We start from the raw sequence: 27,183 nt of genomic DNA on the forward strand, positions 1-27,183 counted from the left end.
TAGGAACTTCAGGAGAAGGCATCAGAGACGCATGGGTGAGAAAGGATGTGAATGCATTGAAAGGGCTGTGCGTGTGTGTGCATGCATGCATGCACACACACACAGTCTGTGAGAGGAGCAGGGAAGAGGGCTTCAGAAGAGCATAGGATCTGAGTATCTTAAGATTTGCAGAAGAAATTACTATGCAACAGCAGTCTTGGACAGACTTGACTTTGTATCTGAGCCGTAGCTACAGATGTACCAAAGTACAGGTGATTCTGTGATACTTTCAGTAAAGGGGAAAACAGCTTCATGAATAAAGCAGAAGTTTTCTTCCTGCACATTTATTAGAAGAGAAATGAGCTACTTAGAGGGGAAAATGTATTTCATTTTAATTGCACTTCTAACGAGTGCGTTTCTCCCCTCCCTAAATATGCGTATCATGTTTAATCCAGTTACTGTTTTCAATTTCTCTTACCAGCAGATAGCTTTGAAGCCAATTAAAATCTTTCAGTTGACAACCATAGCTGTTTAAGCTTTACTGAAACAAAGGCGGACTAAATAAGAGGAGGCATTAGCTACGATGCAACATAAATCGAGGAATGATGACTTGAGCACTCCACAATCAATGAATCAATCAATCTTCAGTTCCCACTTTCGAGGTGGGAGTCTGGGAGCAATGAAGTCATCTGCATAGGGCCACACAGCCAGTGGGGAGCAGGAGTGGAACAGAAGTGAGATCTCCCACCCCTTGGGGCCGAGGTCTTCCTCCTGTGCCTGGCTGAAGACAACATCTCATAACGAGTGATCACAAGGTATCTCTCCTCACCAGAAAAGGTGAAAACCCTTCTGTCAGTTCCCAAGCCCCCTGGAGAGCCTAGGAAGTATTTTTATGTTTTCACAGGCTCCCAGAATTGTGGGAATGACTATACGTGACCAGTCTTAGGAGACCCTTACACTGATCAAGAGTGAAATCACGGTCTCAGTAACTACTGTGGAGGTCTGGATACATGAATTCAGGATTATCCCTTGAAGCAAGAATCACACACTACCCCAGTGAGCACAAGAGCTGAAAATACAAGAAAATACAAGCTGAAAATCCTCTTAGTAAAGAGGATAGGGTCTATGTCTACCTTATTTTTGCTATCTTTTTTCTCTGTTCTCCCAAGTGTTGTGTGGATGTTCAAGGCTACTCACAAGGTTTAAGCTGGAGGAGCCTGGGTGAAGGACACATGATATCGCCTAGAAGTGCACCCTAAACTTCTGAGATCCCTACCAAGGGGACATGCAAGCTGCTCTCCCAAAGGTCTCCTGGCCTCCCTGTCAACACCAAGCATGGGAATGGGTGAGGAATGGGTATGGTCCAGGGAACCTTTTTTCTTTTCTTTTCTGTCTGCTTTTTTTTTCTTTTTTCTTTTTAAAGATTTTGAGTAATCTCTAAACTCAAATGTGGGGCTTGAACTCATGACCTTAAAATCAAGAGTTGTATGCTCTACTGACCGAGCCAGCCAGGTGCACCCCAGGAAACACCTTCTAAGTTTTAAAGTGCTGGATGATGAGGCAGCCCTTAGAAATGAGCGAGAAGGTTGTGGGGTTAGGCTGTGATGAGAGAACAGGGCCTCTGGCCAATGTGTGTGCACACCCTCTTTGTTAGTAGCCACACCTAGGGGTGCAGGGAGGTAGGGAGAAGAGGGGTCAAGTGAAAGCAGCATGCAGTGAAGGCTGGTCCGTTCTGGCCCAAGTTGATGGGAGGCGGGTGGAGGACAGGAGCTCCCAGAAACCCACCTCCAATGCCGCTTCCACTTCCGCAGCCCTGCTCCACAGAAAGAGCCCAAAAGATCACAACTGTAGCTGGAATCCAGGGTTTCAAATAAAAAAAAAAACCTGGCTCCTGACTAACAGACAGAAATAAAGCACAATCCTTTCTAAGTTGGTCACAACAGTTGGTGCGGAGTGTACTGTCAGTACTGAAGGATCCCATTAAAATCCTAATGAAAACCAGGAGCTGAGAAGCCCTCTGGGACACCCCGATCAAAGTGTTTTAGATGAGTACTTTCAGCCCGACTGGCCAGGCATCGCAATGGGACGAGGTCCTGAGCAACCATGCATCTTATGTGGCAAATGATTCCACTGCCTATAAAATGGTAGTAGAGTCTAAAACCTGAGCTACTTGTAAAAGGGAGAGACCAGTGTCTTCAGAGCTGGTGAGCTAGTAAATGAGCAGACAAGCTGGCTGGATTTCCTGCTCATGTGCACTATCCTGTGAGCTCAAAGCCTGGCTTTTTCTCCCTTCCTTTTATTTTCTACATCAAGATACCAAGAAAGGACATTCCGGAAGTCTCCCATAGAGCTCTCCAATCAAGTAAAATCAAATGGTGCATGAAGGAAGACTTTTCCGGGGAGATGCCTCCCTAAGGCCACAGCCCATTTATCAGCTACAAAGGTATCCAGGTCTTCCCAGTGCTCAGAGATAGAAGCACCGTAAATTATTCTAGCTTTGCTCCAACTGGAGGCACACCCATCACCATCAGGCTCAGGTCTCTGAAACCCCAGGGAGGGGTTCAACCTCTCACGTGTTGTGGATGCAGTGCTGACCCACCTCTCAGTTTCTTTTGCCAGTTCATTTCATTGAAGAGGTCCTCGGACCGCAGGAAGAAGTCATTGATCTTGCTGCCTTGTTCATCCCTTTCTGTAGTGTAATATATTCGTAGTTTTGACTCCTTGGTTAGGAATTCACATATGCTGGGTACAGGGAACACAATCTGTTCCATGGTTCGGTCCAATCTGACAATCTAGGGTGGAAAAAGAGAGGAGCTTAAACAGTCATTTTCAAAAACTTTCACTGAGGATCTCTGCAACCAGTCATGCGCTCAGTATTCAAGACTGAATATAACGCAAACCTGTTCTGGAACCTTCTCAGACTGGGCTTGTCTCTTAGATTTATATAAAAAACAAATTGGGCAAACCTCCAAAAGGAGTTTTTGTTTTGTTTTTTAACCTGAGACCCGTTACTTTTATTGTGATTAACTTTTGCCTCCATTTAAACTGTGTTTTGTGACAAAACCAAATGAGGCTCTAGGCTAGGGCTGTCCAATACAACTTCCTGTAATGATGGAATGGTTCTATAGCCAAGCATCTGCCCCATGCAAAAGGATGGCCACTGGTCACTTGTGGCCATTGAGCACTAGCACATGTGGCTAGTGCAGCTGACAAACTGAGTATTTAATTTTAATTAAGCAGCCACACATGGCTAATGATTATAATACTGGACAGAGCTGCACCAGACTGTAGTGCAAACCTCCCCTAAAATTCTCTGATAGCATATTAGGTGTTTTGGATTTTTTTCCCCCTAAATAGGAACTTTAAAAAAAGACATTTTTGGTTCCTACAGTTGCACAGACCTATCTCTTACTTGTCACAGCATCTACGATGTACAGTGTATGAACTAGCATGGCCATTTACCACCGGTACAGGATTCACTGTTTTTTGAACCAGCTTTGTTGGGCCGCGGAGTGGACACCTTACAGGTTTTCTCTGTGCCCTTCCTAGACTGGCTCAATCTCCAGACAAGAGGTAAGTCTGGTCAGGACTGTTTAGATTCTAGGACACTGTATTTAGCCACCGTCCTGGGAAGTAGGGATTTCAAAAGAGGGTACAGGTGGCTGTACACAGGGGCATGAACCCTCTTTACTCTTCCACCCCAAATGATGGAGAAGTGGAGAGCCACTACAAGATGTGGCTCTCACTGTCCCAACACTTTTGTTCCCTGACACAGCAAGAGAGGTGACTCAGGTCCAGTAGTAGTGGGAACTGTCTCAGACGTGAGACATTCTTGGAGGCATGATCTTTAGACCCGGGGTCCCCCCCAATCCAGCTGCAGATCAGGTTATAGGAAGCTTCGTGGTCATACTGATTCTGGTCCTTCAGGCAACCTCATTTAACTGGAATTGTGTGTGGTTTGGGGCTTGGTGACTGGAACCTGCCCACAGGTGATGCTGCTGTCCTGATAGGCCTGGGGACTGAGTCTGTCTTCTCGTGCTGTCAAGAGCCTGCCTGCTTTGCACAGTTAAGTGAACCCTGGATTTCCCAAATCTGAAGGAATATGATGTGAGAAGTGCTTCTGTTCTCAAGAGGGAAAGGAGGAGAACACCAGAGGCCTCATGGCAAGCACTGAGTCCCAGACTCCAGGGATACCCAGGGTAACTTGCAAGAGCAAAGCACTCTATGAGGAAGCCCAAGGAGTAATGGGGTATTTTCTGGCTTTTCACAGGTAACTTCCTCAGGAAACTGGAGCAAATGGGTGGCTAGCCAAGGGTAGGATTTGAGAGCTAGGGACACCACACCCAGCCATTTCTCTCCATCATTTCATATCTGTCCACACCTCCTTTTAAGGAGGCTTACAGGTGGGAATCAGGAAAACACATTCCAATCCCTCCCCACCTCTAACAGGCCTGAGTGACCTTGTTCACGCCTCTTAACCTGATCAAGCGTCAGTCTTCTCTCCAGTGAACCAAGGAGCTCTGACATCCTACACTGCAAACACCTAAAGCTTGTCTTTTAAGGGCTCCAGAGGACAGAGCAGGGCTGCCATCGAGCTTCTCCTTGTTAACAATAAATTACGAGTATTTGCTCACATGCACTGCCATGGTCAACTCATCAGTAAAATGACCCACTTTATTAGGACAGTGCAGACACTTGACACATTTGATAAGAATATATTCTTAAAACGTCTCCATCGTGAACATTTCATATGGTCCAAAGGAGTCCGTTAGCCCTTCAAAATCTCTGTTCCAGCACTGATCTTGAATCTGTGCACTTCTTCCTTAGCTAAACAAAGCACACCACCTTTCACTGCCTAGAGCCTGGAGACAGAAGTCTGTGCTCAACGCAGGTAACAAAATGCACCCATGGGCTCTGGGGTCAGCAGGGCCTGGATTACAACTGCAGCTCGGCCCCTGCTAGCTGGGCAAATGACACAACCTCTTGGAGTCTTATTTCAGAGTTTCCCTATCTGCAAAATGGAAGAGGGCCCCATTGAGCTCATAGAGGATTAGTAAGGTATGGTGGTGTTTGTGTGTGTGTGTGTGTGCGCGTGTGCTCGCATGCTTATGCTTAATGCAGATCTGACTGTACCAGCCTCTGTGTAAAACTCCCCCGCAGTTCTGCATGGCTTTTCCAGTAAACCCAGACTTCTCGAAAGGATAGTGAGCAGTCTTGTGCGGACCCGGGGCCGCTGGTCTTTCCCTTCGGACCTTGTGCTGCCTCTCTGTTGCTCAACGGATTCAAGCTCCTCACCTTCTGCTAGTACCTCCCTCCTCAGGGCCTCCACTTGTCATTATCCCCCATGCCTGAGAAGCTCTTCCCTCTAGGTTCTTCCTGTTTCATTCTGATTTTTCCTAAGGTCTACGCTTAGATGTCATTCTTCAGAACAGGCCTCTCTGGCCATCACAATCCATAGCAGGTCCCTCTGCTGGTTTTCTTGTAATACTTTCTACTTATTACATTGTCAGAATTCATAACCAACACACTGTTGTTGCTCAGACGAATGACTGCGTGCAAGCCCACTGCAGGCCCTCGACACAGGCCCGCGCCCTGAGTTCCCTCTGTTTTTACCTCTATCTGGGCTGTGTGCTTGGCATAAAACTCCAGAGCTTCATCCCCATCCACTTGGCCACCAGGTTTCAGCATGGACTGAAGTTCTTTGTTATGCCGAGCCAACTGGAACACAAGTCCAGAAAATAGGCGAGTCATTATCACTTTGTGACGGGCACACGTGCGCCCCTTTCCATTGTGGGGCATAAAGAATGCATCCTACCCACTGGCAAGCTGAAGGGCAAAGATGGCGGGGGGCTTGTGGGAGCTCAGCAGAACAGCGTGAGAAAGCTCAGGCCCATGGGAGGTCCCACCTTCCCCCAATTTCTTCAGCCACGCAGGAGAGAGAGGGGGTTTTCTGTACAGCCACCCAGGTCTCCATTCAGAATGTTCCGAAACCCGCTCAGTGGAGAAACACAGGTAGTGGAAGAGACGCGGGACGGGAGACTGGGTTCTCTTCCTCTGCCAGCATGTCGTAGCAGGGCATGCCATTCCGCCTGACCGATACTGTCACTGCTTTATTCCTAAGTCCTCTACTCCAACGAGGTGAAAGGGACAGGAAGCATAAGCCTGCAGCAGAGTCACAAGCTGCCCACACACATTGGCAAGCTCAACGCACATCAGCCTCCAGGAAAAGAAAGTATCTTCAAAAGCCCAGCCACTTGGGAAGAAGAGTTATGAAACAGGGCATTCTGGTGCCAGGGTAGGAAGAAATTACTACATCCCCCAACCCCCAAAAGCAAACAAAAAGAACTCATAATGACAAGTTAGTTCCCAAAGATTTCTAAATGTGATAGGAGGCAAGGCAGCTGAGGTCTATTTCTTTAGATTGTTAAGATAGACTCATCAATATTTATGAAAAGCCTAAGACTCCTTTCAACTGTCTCCAAACACAGTCATAAACTATCTAAGTGTCAAGGCTCAGTGCGAAGGCTTTTGAGAAACGTGGGGATTTCCAAGGACACGACCCTCCCATGGGAACATGGAAGAGCCCGGGAACTCGGTACACTGGGTCAGGCTGCCATGAGCACCTGTGAGCCACATCACCATGAATACAAACAGCCCTAGGTTAAGCCCTTATGGGAGAATCAAGTTTAAGTGCACATTCAGCTGGGAATTCTGGCACTGAAGGCAAGCCACGCCTGGCATGGGGACCCAGGGACAGATCATACCTGATGAGCTAATATGTAGATGTTGTGCCCCACGTTCCTGGGGGAGGCAGCTCCATCTTCACCGTTTTCCCCATCCTCAAACTCCACTTCGCCTTGCATGTAGGCTTTCTTGATCACTTCCACCTGCAAGGGTGGTGAAACAAAGGAAGCACGAGCGGTGAAACAAAGGAAGCTCACCTTTCAAGGAAGACCCACACAGGACTGGCATCGTATAGTCTCCCCTCTTGGGGCAGACAGTGCTCATGAGGCTTGGCATCTGCTTCCTATCAGGTTTGGACACAGCCTCAGAGTCCTTCTCAACACTGTTCACAGGCCGTCGCTACCAATCAACTTCCACAGACGTTAGAGATGAAACCCATGTGCTGTAACTAGACCAAGAGCTCTTCTGTCCCCTTAGAAGGGGACAATGGCTATAGAAGTTCCTTGAAGCAATAAAATATGACACAAATGTAGACGAGAAGCCAGACTTTTCCTATCTCTGCATTTCCTCCCACCATCCCTCTCCAATCCCCAACCTTTGCCATTTCAAGGAAAACTAGTAGGAAAGCCACTAGCCTTTGGGAATAGCTGGTCAAACTATTATCTCCGGTTCCACATTTTCCCATCTACATTTCTCTGTCCCTACTCCATGTAAAAATAACACCATTACCAAATAACATCTACTGAGACCTTTTTATGTGCCAAGCACTGTGTTTAGTTTCAACATTCTTTTGGGAAATTTAATGCTCATCAACATTTTATGAACTATCAACGATTCCCATTTATTATAGATGAAGAAAGAGAGGAGTAAAGAGGCACTCCTGAAGTCACATGGCTAGTGAGCTGAGATTTGATCTCAAACGTGCTACCAGAGGACCCATGCATGTCACTGGTTTCATGCTCAGAGCGCATTTCCTAGTGCGTTTCTGTACCTGTCTATGGCTCCACCCACCTCAGCGTCTTACCTAGTGCCCTACCCAGTGCCCAGGGGCTGGGTCTCCTCCTTTCTCAATCCCTCCCTGGTGCCCAGCAAAACACCTTGGACAAAGTAGGGCCTGACCAATAGTTATCAAATGAACAAATCATTCAAGATTTAATCAAATAATAAGAACAAAATGCCTTCAACCCCTAGGTTGAACTGAAAATTAATCATTTTCTTTAATGATTCAGAAGGCATTTTAGCTTCTTGCATTGCCACAAGGCTATTGCCCTGAATTATGTCTCATTATCCAAGACCAAGCATGCAGAGGGCCATACATTTCGGTACTGACACTGGGTCAGGCCCTGAAAAATACATTTAGAGAAAAGATCCTTGAGATTCCCGCTCTCTGGGCTTGATTTCCTGTTAGTTCTAATACCAAATTGAAAAGACAACATTATACATGGGATGAGTGCCAGAATACACACATACCCACACACATACGTGCAGATGTGTCCTGGACATTAGAGTTTCTATGTGGATTCCTAGAACCCTGTTTGTTCCATCAAGCCTTGGACTCTTCCTGTGGTCTGGGAATGATGTTCTCCAACCACAAGGGGGCATCCCAGGAGCCTGTGGCACCCACGGCCATGGGTACTGACATTAGCCCGTGGTGTTGGTCCATGAGAGTTGGAATGGGGTCTTCTGCGAAGTCCTTCTGTCCTACTCACAAGGACACCTTGAGCTCCCCCCAAGCCGCAGTTATGTAAGTTGTTATGTAAACTTGGGGAGGATGTCCATCTCAGGCTGAGCACTCACTCCTGACCTCAGAGATCAAAGAGCTGAGCTCACTGTTAACTCTATTTCAAGGAATACATGAAGGGACTTTAGCCTGGCCCCCAGCGCACACCGGTCACCCGGCGACAGAAAAGTTTTAGTGCCCTCATTTAGTTCTGTCAGTTACAGTTTATTTGGGTGGGAAGAAGTCCAAATAGAGTTCTCTCCTCAGCCCGTCTTATGGTTTCTGAGAGCTGCTTGTCTCACAGGTTGTAGCGCTAACCCCTGCCCTGGAAAGTCACGGCCCATCGTGAATATCACCTGGCAAAAATAAACGAGATTGTTTTTTTCTTTAAAAAAAAAAAAAAAAAAGCCCTTGAAACATTGGCTCCCAACAAACACTGTTCTGTTGCCCAGACTATGAGCAGCCAGAAGAGATGGGGATTCTCTAGCTCTGGGCACAGACAAGGCACAAAGAGCAGCAGTGGAGAGGAAGGAGGGGAAAGGAGCTACAGGTCACGGAGGGTACCAGGCGCTGTGTCTGATGCCAACTGTCTCTTCTTATCTTATAGACAGCCCTTGGGCCTGCGTGACATTAACATCTTCCTTTTAGGGATGAGGAAACTGTGGCGCAGAGCGGTCAGGTGCCTGCCCAAGGTGACCCAGCAGAAAGGGAGAGCTAGGCCCCCAGACCACTTGCCGCACCATCTCGCAGCAGGGACGGCAGGTGAGGGTGGCTGCCGCAGGCGGCCGTGCATCAGGGAGAGGGCCGGCGCCACTGATTCAAAGCAGTACTTTGCTCCTTTAGCTGAGTTGCAGAGCTGCATCCAATGTTCTCTTTATACTTCTGAGCTGTGGCATCTTTAAGAAAGCTTGGGGAGGCAGGCTCCCGTTCTGCCACAGATGCTGTTCTGACCCTCTGTAGAGAGTCATGGCCAGGGGACCAGCCATCCAACTCACCAGTTCCTTTGGCCTCATGTTGTAAAGTATCCGTTCCGCATTCTCGCTGTCGTGCCTGCTCTCCATGATGGCCAGCAGCAACTTGGAAGCATTGTTCTAATTGGACAAAGAAAGGGAGGAGGAAATGGAGAGGAGCAGCATGGGGGGTGGGGTGAGGGCAGGGTTGGCCTGAATGCCTGTGCCCCGTCGGTGCAAGCCCTGCATCCTGGCTACATGGACGTTTTATCCCACGGAAGAGCCAGGGGGATAGGACAGCAAAAACCAGCTGGATGCAACAGAGAACGGGCCACTGCAGACCCCAAAACCATGTCTGTGGAATCTGATTTGGATCAAAGAGGAACATACTTGTTTGGGCATAGTTTCTCCCTCCCTGACCTAAGTCCTGGTGGAAATTGCAATTTTTTTTAAATGTTCATTTATTTTTGAGAGAGACAGAGAGACAGAGAGAGAGTGGGGGGGGTGGGTGGAGGGACAGAGGATCCGAAGTGGACTCTGTGCTGACAGCAGTGAGCCCAATGTGGGGCTCAAACTCATGACCCAAGCCAAAGTCAGATGTTCAACCGACTGAGCCATCTGGGTGCCCTGAAATTGGAAATTTCAGGGTCTTTGGGTGTATGTTGGCATTGTCATGATGACTGTGGTCAGAAAGAACCTGCTATATAGACCCACAAAGTCTTTGGGGCAGGTGTGGTTATAAACCTTGTTATTCAGCCTTGCAAGGCAGAGAAGCAGGCGATTAAGGTCATTTCTTCCTTTTAAAAAATAATGTTATCAGCTCTCATAACCCCCAATATTATAATTGGAGCACAGCTGACACAGTTAACAAAAGTGACCCAAAGAAGGACTGTATGCACACCAAACCCTAATTTCCCACTACAGTCAAAGTGTTCATGTGCCCACACCCTGCACTTCTTGGCTTGACCTCATTTTAGGGCCTGAGCCTAGGATAACCTGTGTGCTTCTTTGTGTACAGGACTGGAAAGTTCTCGGTGTTTTGCATTAAGAAGTGGCAGTATTTTTTTTCTTTCCAAGTACAGGCCACAGCAAGTCAATCATGATGCTGTGCTACCAATTGGTGGCTTTTCAGAGCACACACGTTTCTATCATAATCCATAGATTACCAGGTTAGTTGAAAAAGTCACTGAAACATTGATCAGTAGCAGATGAAATTCTGTTCATTTCAGGCTCTCATCATATACATTCTGAGAAATGGGAGCTAGGCCCATAAGCCTGAGTAATGTTGAAGTCAATTCTACAACACAATTTGTCAAAGGAAGTAAAAAATAGCTCACATACAAAAAAATCCATTTAAATCCTACATCCAAATCAACTACCCGTTTGGACTCTCAGCTCTAAAGACTAAAGGAAAAATAAAAATAACTGTGCAATTCCTGTGGGCTTCTGTGTTAACATCTTCCCTAATGACCTCTCTTTCCTATGACACTGTTTATGCAATCAATACAGATCAGTTTTTCACCTGCAGTTCTAGGCTCTTCTGTGGTTATGACAAAAAGTTCCCTGCTGCATATGGGCGTAAGACTGAGCACGGATCTCAACATGCCCCAACATGGGAACAGTTAAAAAGGAAATGTGCTCAGTGAGGTCAACACATTTTGAAATACACTTTAGACACCAAGACAGGGTGCAAGTTCAATCTCTGGACTCTTAAAGAATATTTGGAAGCCCTAGGTACAAATGAGGGTTTTGTTTCTGGGGGCGGGGGGGGGTATGCTTAAGAAAGCAACATCAGAAGTAGTATCCTATCTTTTTTATTTAAAAATTTTTTAATGTTTTATTTTGAGAAACAGAGAGAGAACATGAAGGGGAAGGGGCAGAGAGAGAGACACACACAGAATCTGAAGCAGGCTCCAGGCTCTGAGCGGTCAGCACGGAACCCGACCTGGGGCTCAAATTCACGAATCATGAGATCATGACCTGAGCTGAAGTCAGATGCTTAACGGACTGAGCCACTCAGGCGCCCCAGTAGTATCCCTGTCTTCAGACTCATATTTGGAGGGCAAGACTGAAGTTCTGCATTTCAGTCAGAGCTTACAACATGGATCATTCATTTCGTCTCAAAGAAATGTCTGTATTTAGTTTCATAACACTGACCATATCACGTGCTGAGGCAAAACACAAAGTGACTATTTTCACATGCTACCTTCTTTTGCTTTCAATTCCTACTTGCCTTCAGTTCCAATACAAGGTCCATTCTCTTCTTTCCCAGAGGATTGATGTCATTAAGGATCAGGGCTGTGATGATGTCAATGCCATTGGATTCATGGGTGGCTATGCAGTTCTAGAAAACACACACACACACACACACACACACACACACAACGGGTCTTTACACAAATGCTGGTCATAAATCAGATGTCAAAAGCCAACAGGCTGAACTGCTATTTCAACACAATGGTTGCCACTCCTAGTAATGTCTCTAGGGGAGAGCTGCAAATTTTCCGTGAGAAAGTGGTAAAAATAAAAGACAGATGAAAATCACTAGTTTCAGAATTAACAGTAAACAGCAGGAAAGTCCCCATGCACTGTAACTGATAAATTAGTCGTGTCTAATCCAAATAGTGCAGTATAGTTGGCTTTTGTTCTTGAGGGAAAATACAGTGTGTGACTGATTCTGAGTTCTGAGCCCTGTTTTCCCCTTTAAAGGTGTGTTCCATTCTCTCTACCTCACTCGGCTTTCGTGTTGCATACCTTTGCTTAAGACTTAAGCCTGGAAAGCAAGTTTCCTGTTTAATTCACACAATACCAAAATTAATCATCTTCCCCCAGGTAAGGTCCCCCTCACCATTTGCAGCAGAATCCACTCCAGTATGTTTCTTTTAACAGACCCATGTTTGGCAGAAAAGCAAACTTGAGGTTACAAGGAAATTCACTTAGATGTTAGATAAAGCCTTTTCCCCCAAGTCTGTTGTAGTTTTTTTGTTCCTTTTCATTTTAACTTTGACTATACCATCTGCTCATCAGTGAACCATGGGAGGAAAGTGGATCCAACAAAATGCAAGCCCCATATTTATAGCCAACTATGACCAGGTGTTTGACACACAATGTGTTGTCCCTTTTGTAAGGCATTCTTCTCTCCTGAATGAAGGACTTGGCCTAGGTCCCCACCTAACACAGCATATCACACCTTCCCTGTCCACTGGATTTCCATGTCCATCTACCCCCTTCAACCAGGACAGAGCTCATTTGAGTTAAAATTCATAATCATCCTAGTATCAATGTAAAAACTCACAAAATTTGCAATATGTCATGGATAAAAGCAAGAGTTCTACTCTATGAACTACTGGGTTCTCTTCCAAAAATTTACTTCTTGAGAGGCGAAAATCAAGACTAATGGGTCGTTCCTTTCTCTGAATGTGGTGTTGAAATCTCAACCAAACATTTTCTCATATTGTTTTCAAGCTGTCTTGTGTGTGGCAAGGCTTCTCTCTCTCTCTCGGTAGGTTTAAAACGTTCTCCATTAAGTAGCTTTCCTAGGGTTTAAAATAGAGCCTAGTCTTCTGGTCTTAATTTAACACCAATTTTATTATTTATCTCTAGTCAATTTAGTTAAGTTTGGACATTCAAACCAAACCGAACCAAGCCAAGATACCCCACACTAAGCATGGAGATCAAGGCCAAGCCCTCCAATGCCTGTGGTTAGGTGAAGTCTTGAAGCAATAAAAGCACCACAGCTCCTTTTTGACTGCTGGAAAAAAGATTTCTAGTTGTAGTGACTTCCTAGTCCAATAGGCAAATGCTGTGTGACGTCTGAACTAGTTCCTGTCAATGACATTTCCATAATGATGAACTTCTTTTTTTCCCCACCCCCAAATAAAAATGAAGGTACCTGGTTCTCATGACACGGTCCTTGACAGTATTCGGTCAGACTTTCCAGGGTTTGGTTGATAAGGGCTACGTTCTTTTCGTTTATATAGAGCCCGAGAAGACCAAGACCTCCAGTAGTGCTTCCACAAATACAGTCCAGGAACTGAAGTGTCTCACACACCAAATTGTAGTTGGTCTTGTTATTTTGACAACGAAGGAAGTTCTACAATTGGATAGTCCCATTGCATTGGGGTAGCAAAGTAGGAGAGAAGAGGGAAAAGGTCATTCATACTGCCATTTTGCTAGTATCTAATTCATCTAGTTTTGCTGATATCTAGTCTCATTCAGGTTGATGTCCTGAATTGATCAGCAGTTATGCAGAGAGATGCAGCACTGGAGATAAGAGTCAGCTCCATGATGGTCAACTGTGGACTTGATCTATGGCAGTGGCCACCAAACACGGGAGCTTGTTCTCCACGGCGCTTTTATATGTGATGCTGGGGAGGAGGGGTCCTCTTTGAAACACATTTCAAATGCCTAAAGCCTTTCTGAGTTCTCCTTTCTCTTTCCCACTCCAGCCCATGCTCCTCCCAGCAGGGATTAGGTTCAGAAGTATTTCACATTTCAAGAGGCAATGGTTATGTTTAAAAGATGATGGTGTAGTTTGAGTGCTGAACACCTAGAGCCTAGTACTGGGGATGGCTAATCACAAAATAAGGTGTCAGAAGCTGACCTAAGCCCACTGCCATGGCAGGAATCTGGGTCATCTTTTTTGGCTATTTCCACTCATTATTAAAGGAAGGAACAGGAATGAGTAAATGTTTGTGTACTTGTGTGCAGGTGCCCAAATACATGCTCTTCAGAGAAACCGATAATGTTAACAAGAGACATAAGAGCAGGTACTACCTCAACAAAATCAAGCAAACCACATCCAACCACCTCACAAAGCACAGTCTGTTTTGATGAAGAGGAGATTTTTGTCAGAGACTCTTCTTAAATAGAAGCAAAAATTAACTACAAATATTCTTTTAAGCAAAGTTATAAAAGTTACATTTACCATAGATGACGGGTACTATATAAAAAGATATGAAAAGATAAAATAAATGTCAAAGATACCTTTGATGTATTAACTCCACTTCTATAAAATAGTGACTTCTATTCACAAAGTATGTATTGGATGTTCACTATAGCACTGTTTATAATAGCGAAGAACTGGAAACAACCTAAATGCCCATCAAATGGGGAGTAGTTAAATAAATTATAGCATAGTAACATCATTTAATATTACAAATTAGAAACACCAAGCTAGGTCCATATCTGCCAGTATGGAAAGATCTCTAGGACATACTGTTAAAAGTTAAAAAAACAAGAAAGTAAATTAATATGTATACACTACTCCTCTCCAAATATATAGCAGAATGACTGGAGAGATACAACCAACCACCTGGTTTGTTGTCCAGACCAACAATACTTCTGTCTGAGTAGCAAGGTAGGGATGGAGAGATAGACAATTCTTTTTATTTTTTTAAAACGTTTTATTTATTTCTGAGAGAGAGAGAGAGAGAGACAGACAGACAGACAAGCATGAGCAGGGGTGGGTCGGAGAGAGAAGGAGACACAGAATCTGAAGCAGGCTCCAAGCTCTGAGCTAGCCGTCAGCACAGAGCCCAATGCGGGGCTCGAAGCCATGAACCGTGTGATCGTGACCTGAGCCGAAGTCAGACGCTTAACCTACTGAGCCACCCAGGCGCCTTGGGACAATTCTTTTTAATGAAATACTTATTTATATCTAAACTTTTATAGAAACACCTTATTCATGTATTCCTTGTATAATTAAAATATAAAAGTACAGATTAAAGCTGGTAACAAAGTTTAATGCTTGACCCATCAAATTAATCATTTCCCCCTAGCCTCCTTAACTTTAGTCCTTTATGCTCAAGTTTGTCAAACCAGTCTAAAAATTGAAAAATCATCCAGGTCTGGGAGGGAGGTGGAGGAAGGACTGATGACTTGGGACCATGTGGGCTTTCATAAGGTGATTGTTTTTCTAAGGGCCATGGAAAGCCACAGTAGGGTTCCAAAGCCATTTCTCAATCCAGTTCCTCAGGGAAGGTGCTGGCCGGAGCCCCTCATCATGCAGAGAGGGATAGAAATGTATTCAGGAAGAGGGTAGGAAACAGCCTGGCTGTCCAAGGCTGAAATTCATAGCATGGCACTCCAGGCCATTTCCCTCTTAAACTCATGTGCCACTGTTCTCACCATGTCCCCCCTCTGCTCAGTGACATCACCATTACCACCACGCTCCTCTCTGCCAGGCAGCAATGAACTTCTTCCTACTCTTCAAGCATTCCTCATTCTCTTTCCTCTGGGGCTTTAGCCATGCTATTCTCTCTGTCACTCTCTCCCCATCCACACCCTGATGATCTCCTCTTCCTTCAGGATGGGGGTCTCAAGTCAATTGTTTCAGGCAGCCCGTCTGAGTCTCCATCCTGAGAGATCAGAGAATGCCACACACCTCTCTTCGCCCTCCTTACACTTTGTGATGTGCTTATAGAGATGTCTGTCAGCTCCGCCCAGGACCATGCTGTCAGCACGGGGTGCCTGGCAGCTAGCACAGTGACTGGAGCATGCCAGGTGCTTCATAAACACTAGCTAAAATAATCTGAATTAAATTGAATGGATGGAGGAAAGAAGACCTGAGAAGTCTTCAAGGCTGTTATGTTTCAAGTCCCCATGAAGATACCTGGCTGCCATTTCTTGAAAACCCCTCGCATAGCTCATGGTTTTTGCAGGATGTCTAGCCAGAATCTCTCCTTCTCTAGTTCAGATCCATTTCCTTTTGTCCTCTAAAAAATAGAGGGGTGTCATTCACTAGGAGGCTGACAGGGACTCTTTCCAGGTTAAGAGAACAGATTTCACCCTTAGTCCACAACATCCTGCCTTGTTTAGGTAGGCTAGAGAAGACCTATTCTTTCTGTGGTCTTCCTTGGCGGGTCAGGGACCAAGGCAAGAAGTGTGGATGAAAAAATGAAAGACTTCAAGTCTGTTCTCATACAGATGTCAGTGGTCAGAGACCTGCATCCCTTAACCCAGGTGAAAAGCAAAGCCAGCTTCTCAAGCGAAGGTTCCAAAGCACAGGCAAAATGGCTCAAGGATACTCCTTTCCATCAAGTTTCTTACTACTATGAATCAAACTTGCTTAAGGCAGGCAACTGCCTGTTTGGCAAAGCAAATAAGCAGTGGCTTTATCTAAACTGAGCATTTACCAACAGGAAAGTTAGTTATAAATATGACAAGAAATGCTGGGCAACTTCAAAAGGCCAATTTCTTCTCTCTCAGAGTTTGTCTACACTTCTTTATAACAGGGAGGCAATAATTCTGTCCTCATGAGAATGTCTTCTGCCTTTGGTACACAAGAAAACCCTGACCCAGAGATCCACCATCTGGTCTGGAACACAGCCAAAAGGGTGGCAGTCAGAGTAGCTGCATCCTACTCAAAATCATAATTTTGAGAACGAGATTTCTACAAATGTAATTTGTTCAACATCTCAGCATGTATGAAACACTGAGAGTCTTTAAAGATGATTTTAACCTTCATCCTTGTGAACCACTGGTTTAAGATCATTGATTTTCCAACCGGGCCCCTACAGGTCCTTTCCTAAAGGACCCTGGGGGGATCCCCAGAATGTCCTGCCTCTCAGCGCTGTGGTAAGTAAGGGAGAAAAGTAAAGCTCTTGTGCTCTGTAGTTTCTACTCTGAACAGAGAAGCTTGGCTTTCGTGTGCTTTACTGAGTACATTTATGCATAAGATCTTAAACAAAGGATTGTGTGGCCAAAACCAAAAAGTGTAAAACCACTGACTTGGATAATCTTTATGGTACTTTCAGAGATTAAGCTGCTAAGACTTTTTTTTTAAGTTGCTAAGACTTAAAAAAATATACTAAAATATACTATATGCTCCCCTTTTGCTCAATACTACGGTTTTCCACAGAGCAATGTATTGGAGAATCGAGTTTATGAAAGGACTCATTAACAGGTCCTTCCGCCCATGGGGTTCTTAGGGCCTTAGTTCAAAGGAGAGTTTTGTGAAGAGGTAAGGTACAAAATGGAAACTGTGAAGGCTTCCAGGTGAGAAAAGGTGAACTCCAGCAATGAAAGTCTTACTCTGCTTCCACAGTGGGATGTGCACGTGCTGGAGGAGATGGGAAATCAAGGGGTGGACAGGCGGCCATAAGAACAGGTCCACGAACCCAGAACCGGGAGGATTGCCCCTCCGACGTTCGTGGGGGGATTCTAGTCAAGGCAGTCTTGTGTTAGCTCAGGACTCAGCAGATAGGAGCTCCTCTGAGAAGCCTTCCCGGACCCAGCACAGTGGGTTGGTTTGGCTGCTCTGAACCCACAAAACCCCTAAGATGACACCACTACAGCACTCAGCACGCTTTACAGCAATCTTGGGTTTCCCCGGGTGGCTCCTGCCCTACACTCTCAGGTCTGTGAGGGAAGGGGTGAGGTCCCTCTTACCAGTGCCAGGCACAGAGCAGGTACTCACCCAGATGATGAAATAAACATACATGCACAGACACAGTCTCAACCCACTTCCTTCTGGAGCCCAAGGTTGGTGGAGACCAGTGACAGCAGGAAAGGGGAACAGTACAAGGCTCTGACCACTGAACTCAGCCTAGAAATAGCCCCAGCAGCAGGGAGGTCCCCCATCCACAAAGATGCCACAACTGGCTTTGCTTTCCTGCTTGTAGGACAGCCTGGTTTTCCATGGTGTCATTCACACTCCTGTGGCCAGTCCCCCTCGTGACTAATGGCATACATACAGAAGGTGGAAAGGACAGGTGGCCTGCAGACAGAAGAACACCAGCCAATGAGGTAATAGTCAATCCTTGGATCTTTGAGTCATGAGTATTTTGTTCAGCCCTACTGAGCTACAGAGTCCCAGGCCAGTGGATCTAGGGCCGACATGGTACAAGTCAAAGGAGGAATATTTGAGCAACAGGCAAGAAAAGAAAATGAATAATCAGGATCCCACACTCAGATATAGAGAGGGATCAAGCAGGGAAGGTCAGTGGAGGAAATGAATGAACAGCCAAGTGGAAGACAATGGGGGTGAGGGGAAATTCTTTTATTTTTAAATATGGGCCCAATTTGGCCAATTGATGATGACCTTGGATACACCTGCCTTTGCAAAGCTCAGGCTCTTCAGACCAATTTGATTAAAAATAAAAACCAGTGGAGAAGTTACTAATACTGCAGACTTCACTCCGTTCCATTTCATTGTTCTGTCTTACTGCTTAACAAAGTAATTTCTTACTCAACTTCTCCAGGCTGAATTCTGTGGCAGGTTTTAAGTATGCGTGATTTATGGTGGTGGCCCTGAATGGTCTGGCCACGACTGACGTGTGAAAGGCCATTAAATCACCTGATGGATAAAGTCAGCAATACAAATATTTTAAGACTGCACCTTTTCCTTGCCATGTGTGGACTAGAATTATTTTCTTTTCATACCAACATTATTCAAAGAACTCAAAGTATCACTGCCAACTTGTTTATTTTAGGAGAAAATATTCTATCTTAGCGGAGTTGTTCAGACACACTTTTCTTGTTAATCCTCTATCCCTTTTAGGCAGAGAAGGGTGTTTTTCCCACAAGCCAGCAGCAAAACCAGGCAATGGCCAAGGACCTGGTGCTCTACCTAAGCAGTGAGGGGCTCCACAGATCTATGCCCATTCAGTAAAAAGAAACCTATCTCTGGAATCCACCCTTAGCCTTTCCATATAGCCTTTGCTGGTGGGGAATCTTTGCAAGGGAGAAAATATACTCTGTCTTAATGTGGTAGTTGGCCACATGAGCTCTACCATCTCCCAGATGGTCTGGGTTCAAGTCCCAGCCTGCACTCCCTAACTATGTCCCCCGAACCTCAGTTCCCTCATCTGTAAAATAAGTAGAATGATATCAGCAAAACTCAGCATCCAAGATATTCTAAGTGCCTGATAAACCATGGCCATGGTTTTCTTTCCAACAACAATAAAAAAGTGAACAAAAGATTTCTGGAATAATCAGTTCAACACATATATTTGAGCACTTATTTGTGTAAAATCCTGGAAGACCACTTCATTCATTCGACTGACAAATGCTTAATTGAATTGAAACTTTCTATGTATCAGATTTCGTAAGTCTTGTATGTTTAAGCATCCATCCTTCCATCCATCCAAGTTTTACCTGTGCACCGATGTGCCAAACAGAGGCAGGCTACCACATGCACACACACAGAGGCACATACCGACATTTAAATACGTATGACATAGGCACCTACACTGGTGAACAAGAGATTTGGTTCCTGTCCCTGTGGAGATGAAGCATAAGACAGAGAGAAACATCTCAGTTGCCCAGATGTCAGAACCATTCTGGGTCCTCAGCTCAAGGAAGCTGGTGGGAGGGGGAGGAGCTGAGATGTCTGAGGCTGCAGGCAGCTCTGAATAGCTGCAACTCCAAGTGCCCAGCCTCACCTGCAGGTCTCGGTTGTGGTTTTCGCAGAGGAGCTGCAAGAACCGGAGAATGGGCTGCATGATGGTGATGACTGCACTCATCTCCAGCTCATCCTTGGTCTTGTCTGCCGTGGCCTGGGCACCTTCCCCGGACTGGTAGTGGTCTTCGGGATCAGCCTCCCTCCTGAAGGTGGTGAAGGCTTTCCTGGTGGCAGCAGAGGCCTCCAGGAGCTGATCTCGGACCTCTTCTGTTATTTGTGTTGAGGGCTCTTTGGCTAGAATGCAAACGTGAGACCGTCAATGCTGCTCACTCCTCAAGAGTACTATTCACTGCATCAAAGATGAGGTTCAAAAATCTAAGTGCTGGTATTCACTAGAAATCTTCAGGCTGAAAAAACACTCCACAAAGTCACTTCTCTTAGTCTTTAGGATTAGAACTGAGTCAAGCTTTGCCAACTTGCTCATGGCTCTGACATTTCATCTATGCTTGCTCTGTGTTTTACAGGAAAAGTCTTAGTATCAGGTTTACCAACCTCCCAAACCTATATGGCCCTGGGCCTCAGTGTCCTGGTCTGTAAAACAGGAAGGACATCAGTAAATTCTACCTAGAGAAGCTTCTGAGGGAGTTACCGTATCAATGATCACAACTGTAATTACTGCTATTGTAGTGACAATCGACTGACAATCAGCTGAGCCCTTTATTAAGTGCCAAGACACTGTGGTTAAGTACCTGATGTGTATTGTCTCATCTAACCCTCAGAATAACCCTGCGAGGTAACTAGGCATTAGCTTCAGGATGGTGACACTCTGCAGCCAGACTGCCTGGGTTCAAACCCTGGCTCTGCTGTCTACTTACTGCATAGTCTTAATAAGGACAAGTTAATCTCCGTGCCGCAGTTTCCTCATCTGTAAAATGGAGATAACAACTCTATCTATTTTTCAGGGTTAACTTCAGTTCTAAGTGAAGTAAAGGATATAATAAAGAACTGTGAACAGTACCTTGTTCGTAGGAAGCACTCAATAAATGTTAGCTTTTCTTCTTAATTCCCACTCTAGATCAGTGGTTATAAACTAAGGCTGATCTTGCCCCCATCCCCACCCAGGGGACAATGAGTAGAATCTGGAGACACTTGCAGTTGGCGGTGGGGAAAAGCTACTGGCATCTACTGGTAGAGGCCACATATGCTGTTCAACATCCTACAGTGCACAGGACAGACCCTCCAGCAACAAATTCTCCAAATGCCAAATGTGCTGTGGCTCAGAAACCCAGTTCTGAACATAAAAGAAGAGGCTCAGAGTGGCTAAATCATTTGCTCAAGGCGATTTGACTCTAACACTGCTGCACCCACCTACTTCTGAGTATTATTTCCCTTCAAGTGACATCATGAATACAAAACTTCAGAAACTTTCAAATATTTTAGAAAATAAGAGAGAATTCGCTGACAAAGGATGGACACCCAGTTTTAAAGTGTGTATCTTCCTTAAGTTTCCCTAACATTAAATTGAAAATTACAGAGAAAATTACAACTGGATTTCTTGCCAATAAAACCCTGACTGTGACGAAGAAGAAGGTATGTTAATTTCTTTTTCTTCTCTCTCTCTCTCTCTCTTTTTTTTTTTTTTTTTTTTAAATAAAACGTGTCTTTTTTTTTTAAAAAAACAAAAAAACAAAAAAAAAAAAGGNCGAAGAAGAAGGTATTTTAATTTTTTTTTCTTCTCTCTCTCTCTCTCTCTTTTTTTTTTTTTTTTTTTTAAATAAGAAGAACTGCCAAGGCACAGCAATTCAGCTCAGGTCACTCAGGAAGAATTAGATTGTAACCAGAATGGTGTGCTTCTTCTGAAAGCCTCAGACAGAATACAGTTTGGAGTCTAGAAGTCCAGTCGGTGAGAGGGCCTGCGCATGGGAGTGCTTACCTTTTTTCCGTGATGGGGCATCCCTGTCTACCTCATCGTCTTTCTTTTTATTCCCCAAGTCACTGGTGTTCACGGTCACTGTTGCCTTGATTTCCTGCTGGGCCACCTTCATTCGGTCATAGAAGACTTTGAAGAATTTTTCTGACTTCTTATCTTCTGTTAAGCGGCAGAAAAAGGAGTGCTGCCAAGGAAAACCCACAGATTTTCAACACTGTGACAGACCAGTGATTGAATCCCACTCAGGACACCAAAACCTCATGGAGATTAGAGCCAGCCAACAAAACCTCACAAACAGTTTAAGTTCAGACCAAAGTGAAACATGGTTCTATGCACTATCGTGCTCTGGATGTACGGCCTGAGGTTTTCTGAGCAGAGACTTTAAAGCAACCTGCCATGGATGTCTTTGATGGAGCAGTCACAGAGGCTTGGGAAGCATGCTAAGGGGTGCTGGGGAGATTCCAGCCTACTAAGAACAAGCCCCTGCAAAACAACTCCATTCGCAAAGGAAACAATGTATCTTTTTGGTAATTACTGTAGGTCCAGTCATGTGTTGAAGGACTTCATGTGCTGAGTCCCTGCACTTTGCACAGCCCTGTGAATATAAACAGGTGAGTAAGATGTGCTACCTGTCCCTATAGGGCTCCATTCCAGGTTAGGATTAACAAGTCCCTAAGTAAGACAAAAATGTGTAAGTAAGAAGTGTTCCAGGAGCTACACAGACAGTTACATCACAGAAGCTAGAGCTGGCAAGGAGGAGAGTGGGCCAGAGTGATCCCCAAATCTTTGTGGAAAAGGTGATTTTCAAATCTGATCTAGAAGGACAGGTAAAGAGTGGTTAGATGAAGAAGCTCAAAGTTAACAGGTAGCTTGCCTCTTGGATGCACATTTGTTTTTGGACCCACTGCAAGCAATCATATACACTGTTGATATAAAAACACAATATGGTGTCTCAACTTCATTTATGAGTGTTCGTTTTTCACCCCTTTGCAAACACCACGCTGTTGTGAATTATTTACATAAAAATACAATACGGTCATTTCCAGAGGAATAAAACAAAGCTCCAAACAATATATTTGCTTCTCTCAGTTGGATCTTTCTGCCAATTTCATATCCTCCCCCATTTGGAAAGATGGCATTTCCCTACAGAAGGTAGACCTAGGCTTACAATCCTAGAAGAAAGTAAAATCTTACCAGCCTTTAAAACCCCTTAACTCCTCTATCTCTCACTCCCTCCCAACACATACCTGCTGCCAGGTTCAGCAGGCCCTGGGAAAGCCACCACGTTTCCATCTGCTAGAAGGCAACTGCAGTCACTGTGACCCTTCTTCTAGCCACTAGCCCATATGCTGCATTCACAAATGCCAGTCTCATTTGCCTACAGAGCACTTCTTGATTGTGTTCATTCCTCTCCATCCCACTATTCTTCTTTACTTCTGGTTGTTTCCAACATACAGCACAAGATCCATCCTTCCTACTTGTGCTCCCTGGTTCTATCTTTTCCCTTCCATCCACTCCCAATGTCAGTACAAGTCACAGCCTGCCTACTGCTTGGCTGTACTCTGTGTCGCTGAGTCCACTAAGACTCCCACAATCTTTGAACCAATCTCAAATCTTTAGTGTCCTCCACTGCCCTTTACCGCCTTGTATCTTCTTATAGGTTTCTTACTATTTCATCTATCTATCCATCGTTCCATCCATTTACCCATTCAGCCATGCACCTAGACATCCATCTATCTGTTCATCCATCCAGTATTTACTGTGCACCTGTCATGAGTTAGACACTATGGCCATCGCAGAAGATATCAACAGTGAGCAAAAAGAGGCCTGGATCCTGCCCCCTCCCAATGAAACTGGCAGTCTGGTAAGAAAAAGACACAGTAATACAATAATTGCCCTAATGATGTTTTATAAAATAGCCACTTATCCTTATGACACTGATCCAAGAGAATGCTGGCAAGTACTGTGGCAGACGCTCAGTGCCACTGCCTTACTCTTCCTTGCTTTGCCTGGCTCTTTCCATGGCTAGTTCCCCTCATTCTTTGTATCCCCAGTAACATCATCTTCTCAGTGAAGCCATCCCTAATCATCTCCCTGAAGCAGCAACCCAGCTGACTGCTTATTCTCCCATGCCCTGTTTTATTTTCTTCTTAGCAGCTGGTATCTGTTGTATTTGCGCTTCACCCACTTACTGCAATGGGTTCAGCAGAGTGTAAGTTCCAAGAGGGCAGGTGCCTCACCTCTATTGTTCACAACTGTTTCCAGAGCACCCAGAGGAGCCCCAGCATACAGAGGGAGCTTCCCTATCTGATGAAAGAATGAATACAACCCAATACTTCACAACTCCTTTTAACTAGAGCCTCACAATCAGATTCTGTTTATATTCAGTGGCTGTGCCAGAGTGAATCCTCAACAGAGATTAATTCTAGAAAAATTAATCAAAATATGAAAAATCAAGTTCTAAGTGTTCACTCCTTTGAGAGCTGATACATCTGCAAACAAAAGAAGTGTGGGGACGAAGAACTCAACCTACAGCCACCTACCTAATTGCGGTGACTATATTTTCCACCAAGATGAGCCAATACAACGTCTCACCCACATGGGGTCATGGGGAGACTGCACCAGAAGGTGGCTGCTCAGGGCAATTAACTTTAGTTGCTACCCCATTAACCTTCCTGTTGCATGGAGGCAACTAAAAAAAGCATCCTTTGGACAATCTGGTCACTCAGAAAAAAACAAACGCATTTTAAGTGGGTAAGCAAATAAATAAATAACTAAAGCCTGCCATCTGTCATATTTAACAGGGCAACACAGTGCAGACTGATGGCCAGCTACAAACCGCACCGCTTAACGTCTAGCCGGTTAACCCAACAGATGTCAACTGATAGCATCAGGGTAAGGAAGACTCTTATGAAATGGGAGAAGGGCAAGCGACTAAGGATTACACACTTCTATATATGTTTTGCAATGGCCAGTGTATTTATTTTGCATTATTTATATATCAGCCCTTAGTCCCTCAAGGAATCTGAAGCAGCTTTAGAAACAGGACGTGGTCAACAAAATAATAAAGTAGACACTAGGGTACGGAGACATGAACCAGAACCAAGCAAGGCTGGTGCCTGGAAGATGGAAGAGATGATCTGGGGCAGTCCTAAGTCTCTGAGGCACCCGCCTATCAAGCTAAAATGGGAGGCATCCTCCATCATGGTTATTATTAAGTATCAAAAAGAGAAATGCTGTCAGTGCCTCAAAGGAAGGAAAACATTCTTTAATGAAAGGGTTAGAGGGCAGGCTTTCTAGTCAAACCGCCTGGGTCCCTCACTCACTAGCTCTGTGCAAGTGACTCAGCCTCTCTGAACCCACATGGAAGGGCTGCTGTGGCACACACTAAGCGCTCAGCACAGTGCCCACTGAGTGCCAGCGTTCTGCACCGCCATCACATTAGTAGAACGTGAAAACCCCACAGTGAAGGCATCCCCCTCAGTGGCTAGGGCAGGACAGTGAAGTGTGAGCATTCTCTCTCGGGAGTCAGAGACACTTGGGTTTCAGCACTGCCACTCATGAACGGGTGTCACCTTAGAAAGTGACAACATCTCTGAAACCAAAATTTTCACATCTGAAAGATGGGCATGAAAACAGTACTTCACAGAGATTATGAAGATCTAATGAGATAACCATAGTAATATGCACAAGGGCCACTATTTTCTGGACTGCTTATGAGGTGCCAGAGTACCTCTGAGTTGAACTCAAGAGTACAACTTTGCGTGCGTTATCTCACCAAAATTCCTCCAGAGGTGGTTATTTCTCCTCTCTGAGAGATCAGGGGACCCTAATGATAAAGGGCACCAAGTATTTCGCACCCTCCTAAGATGCCCACATGGTAACAAATGTAACCTTGCCAAGATGCTGGGGAGAGTCAAGAGCTGTCGCTTCAGGTCTCCTGCCTGAGAGTCTAAATAAAGATACTCTGGAAGGAAGAAGCCTGGTCTCCAGAAGGCAAGCAGTGGTATCTTGTGTAAGAGGAGAAGTACAAAGTGACAGCAGTGCAGAAGTAAGACACCTCCCTCACAGACGCAGGATGTGCCTGGGTCAAACAGGGGGCTGAGAACAGGGTCCCTCAGACCGTGAAGATGGTGACTGCCCCTCTCTGGTGCCCAGTGTTGTCTGGACTTGGGAGCCGAGAGCCCTGCACACAGTTCAAAGACCTGTTTGTTCAAGCTCTTACTGTGATACTCTGTTTGAAGGGCTTGGGAGGCAAAGGGGACACCCCTCTCTCTCAGGACTGTTTCTGCAGATGCGAGTGGGACCTCAGACCAGCAGAGACAGGTGCTCGGCCTCCCAGACCTCAGGCTCTCAAAATAGGGCCTTTCCACACACCACCTGCCACTGTCCACGTAGAGACGGTTTTGCTTTTCCAAAGGTTTCTTTCCACCCCACCTGGCAGGTTTGAGGTAAGCCTTCAGTGCATGCCCCTGGCAAGTGTGAGTGGGGAGACTGGGAAATCAGAAGGGAAATCAGAAAACTTTCTGTACTGGAAGAAATATCCTAATTAGGCTGGTAGTAGACAGAAAGGTGTGGTAGGAATAACAACAGCAGAAAACAATACCTGGGACCTATGTTACCTTAGGGGACAAAGGGAAACAAAATAGCAAAATTGCAGATGGGATTGAGGTTGCTAAACAGCTGACTTTAAAATAGGGATATTATCCTAGATTATTCAAGGGAGGAAATCAGATGCCATGTGGGAAGGACTCCATTCAGCACTGCTGGCTGGGAGGGTGGAGGAAGGAGCCATGACCCAAGCAATACAGGTGGTCTCTACTGGAAAAGGAAAGGAGACAAAATCTCCAGGGGAGAATCCAGAAAAAAATGCAGCCTTGCCAACACGTGGATTTCCAGTAAGGACTTGTATCAAACTTGTGAGATCAAAAATCTGGTCCTTTTCAGGCACTAAGTTTGTAGTAATTTGTTACAGCAGCCGTAGAAAACGAATAGAGGCATAAACATTTGTCAAATCTGATCAAACTGTACACTTACAATCTATGCATATTATAGTCTATAAATTATGTCACACTGAAAAGGGAGAGATGGAAAGAAGATGAATTTGTTCCCAGAAAGCCTGAGAACTAGATACAGTTGTCCAGAGAAGGGGCTACCTTCTGAGGACACCTCCCCTGGCAGACGGATCAGTGATGCTGCCTCATCGCTGCCCTTTCTTGACCTCAAAACCCCTTCCACACAAGCTGTCTTATCAGCATTTTAGAAGATTGCCAAGACGTATCATCATTTGTAAATCTGTCACATTACAGATCAAAGAGCTGGGTTAGGAGAGGTCAGGGTCTTCCTGCTCCCCCATCACGGGCCCTTTCTACTATCCTTCCTTTTTAAGGAACACACGGAAGCCGGGCCCCAGTGGTTGGACAGGGAACTCAGAGGAAATGGAGGCTGCTTTGGAGGGCAGACACATAGCACCAACCCCAACATCACAGACAACAGGTCTGCTTGGAGTAGCCATAAGGAAGTCGGGGGCTGGAGCAGGAAAGCAAGTAAGTGACCAGTGGCACTGGTCGCCTCC

At 45.3% G+C, this 27,183-nt stretch overlaps 1 protein-coding gene across 5 annotated transcripts in view; it reads right to left on the minus strand.

Annotated features, from left to right (window-relative positions):
• ITPR1 (inositol 1,4,5-trisphosphate receptor type 1) overlaps positions 1 to 27,183 on the minus strand; it is a 331,759-nt gene that overhangs the window by 52,597 nt on the left and 251,979 nt on the right. For 4 of the 5 annotated variants that reach the window (XM_077763745.1, XM_077763742.1, XM_077763744.1 and 1 more), the window contains 8 exons: positions 21,612 to 21,792; positions 19,719 to 19,972; positions 13,226 to 13,426; positions 11,567 to 11,677; positions 9,379 to 9,474; positions 6,744 to 6,866; positions 5,593 to 5,697; positions 2,579 to 2,771 (listed from right to left, as the gene is read on the minus strand). In XM_077763745.1, the coding sequence (XP_077619871.1) occupies positions 2,579 to 2,771; positions 5,593 to 5,697; positions 6,744 to 6,866; positions 9,379 to 9,474; positions 11,567 to 11,677; positions 13,226 to 13,426; positions 19,719 to 19,972; positions 21,612 to 21,792 (1,264 nt within the window). The remainder of the gene's footprint in view (positions 1 to 2,578; positions 2,772 to 5,592; positions 5,698 to 6,743; positions 6,867 to 9,378; positions 9,475 to 11,566; positions 11,678 to 13,225; positions 13,427 to 19,718; positions 19,973 to 21,611; positions 21,793 to 27,183) is intronic. The other variant, XM_077763743.1, reaches the window with a different exon arrangement.

The sequence above is a fragment of the Crocuta crocuta genome, unplaced genomic scaffold, assembly GCF_008692635.1.
Source record: "Crocuta crocuta isolate KB4526 unplaced genomic scaffold, BGI_CrCroc_1.0 scaffold184, whole genome shotgun sequence".
Taxonomy (NCBI): domain Eukaryota; kingdom Metazoa; phylum Chordata; class Mammalia; order Carnivora; family Hyaenidae; genus Crocuta; species Crocuta crocuta.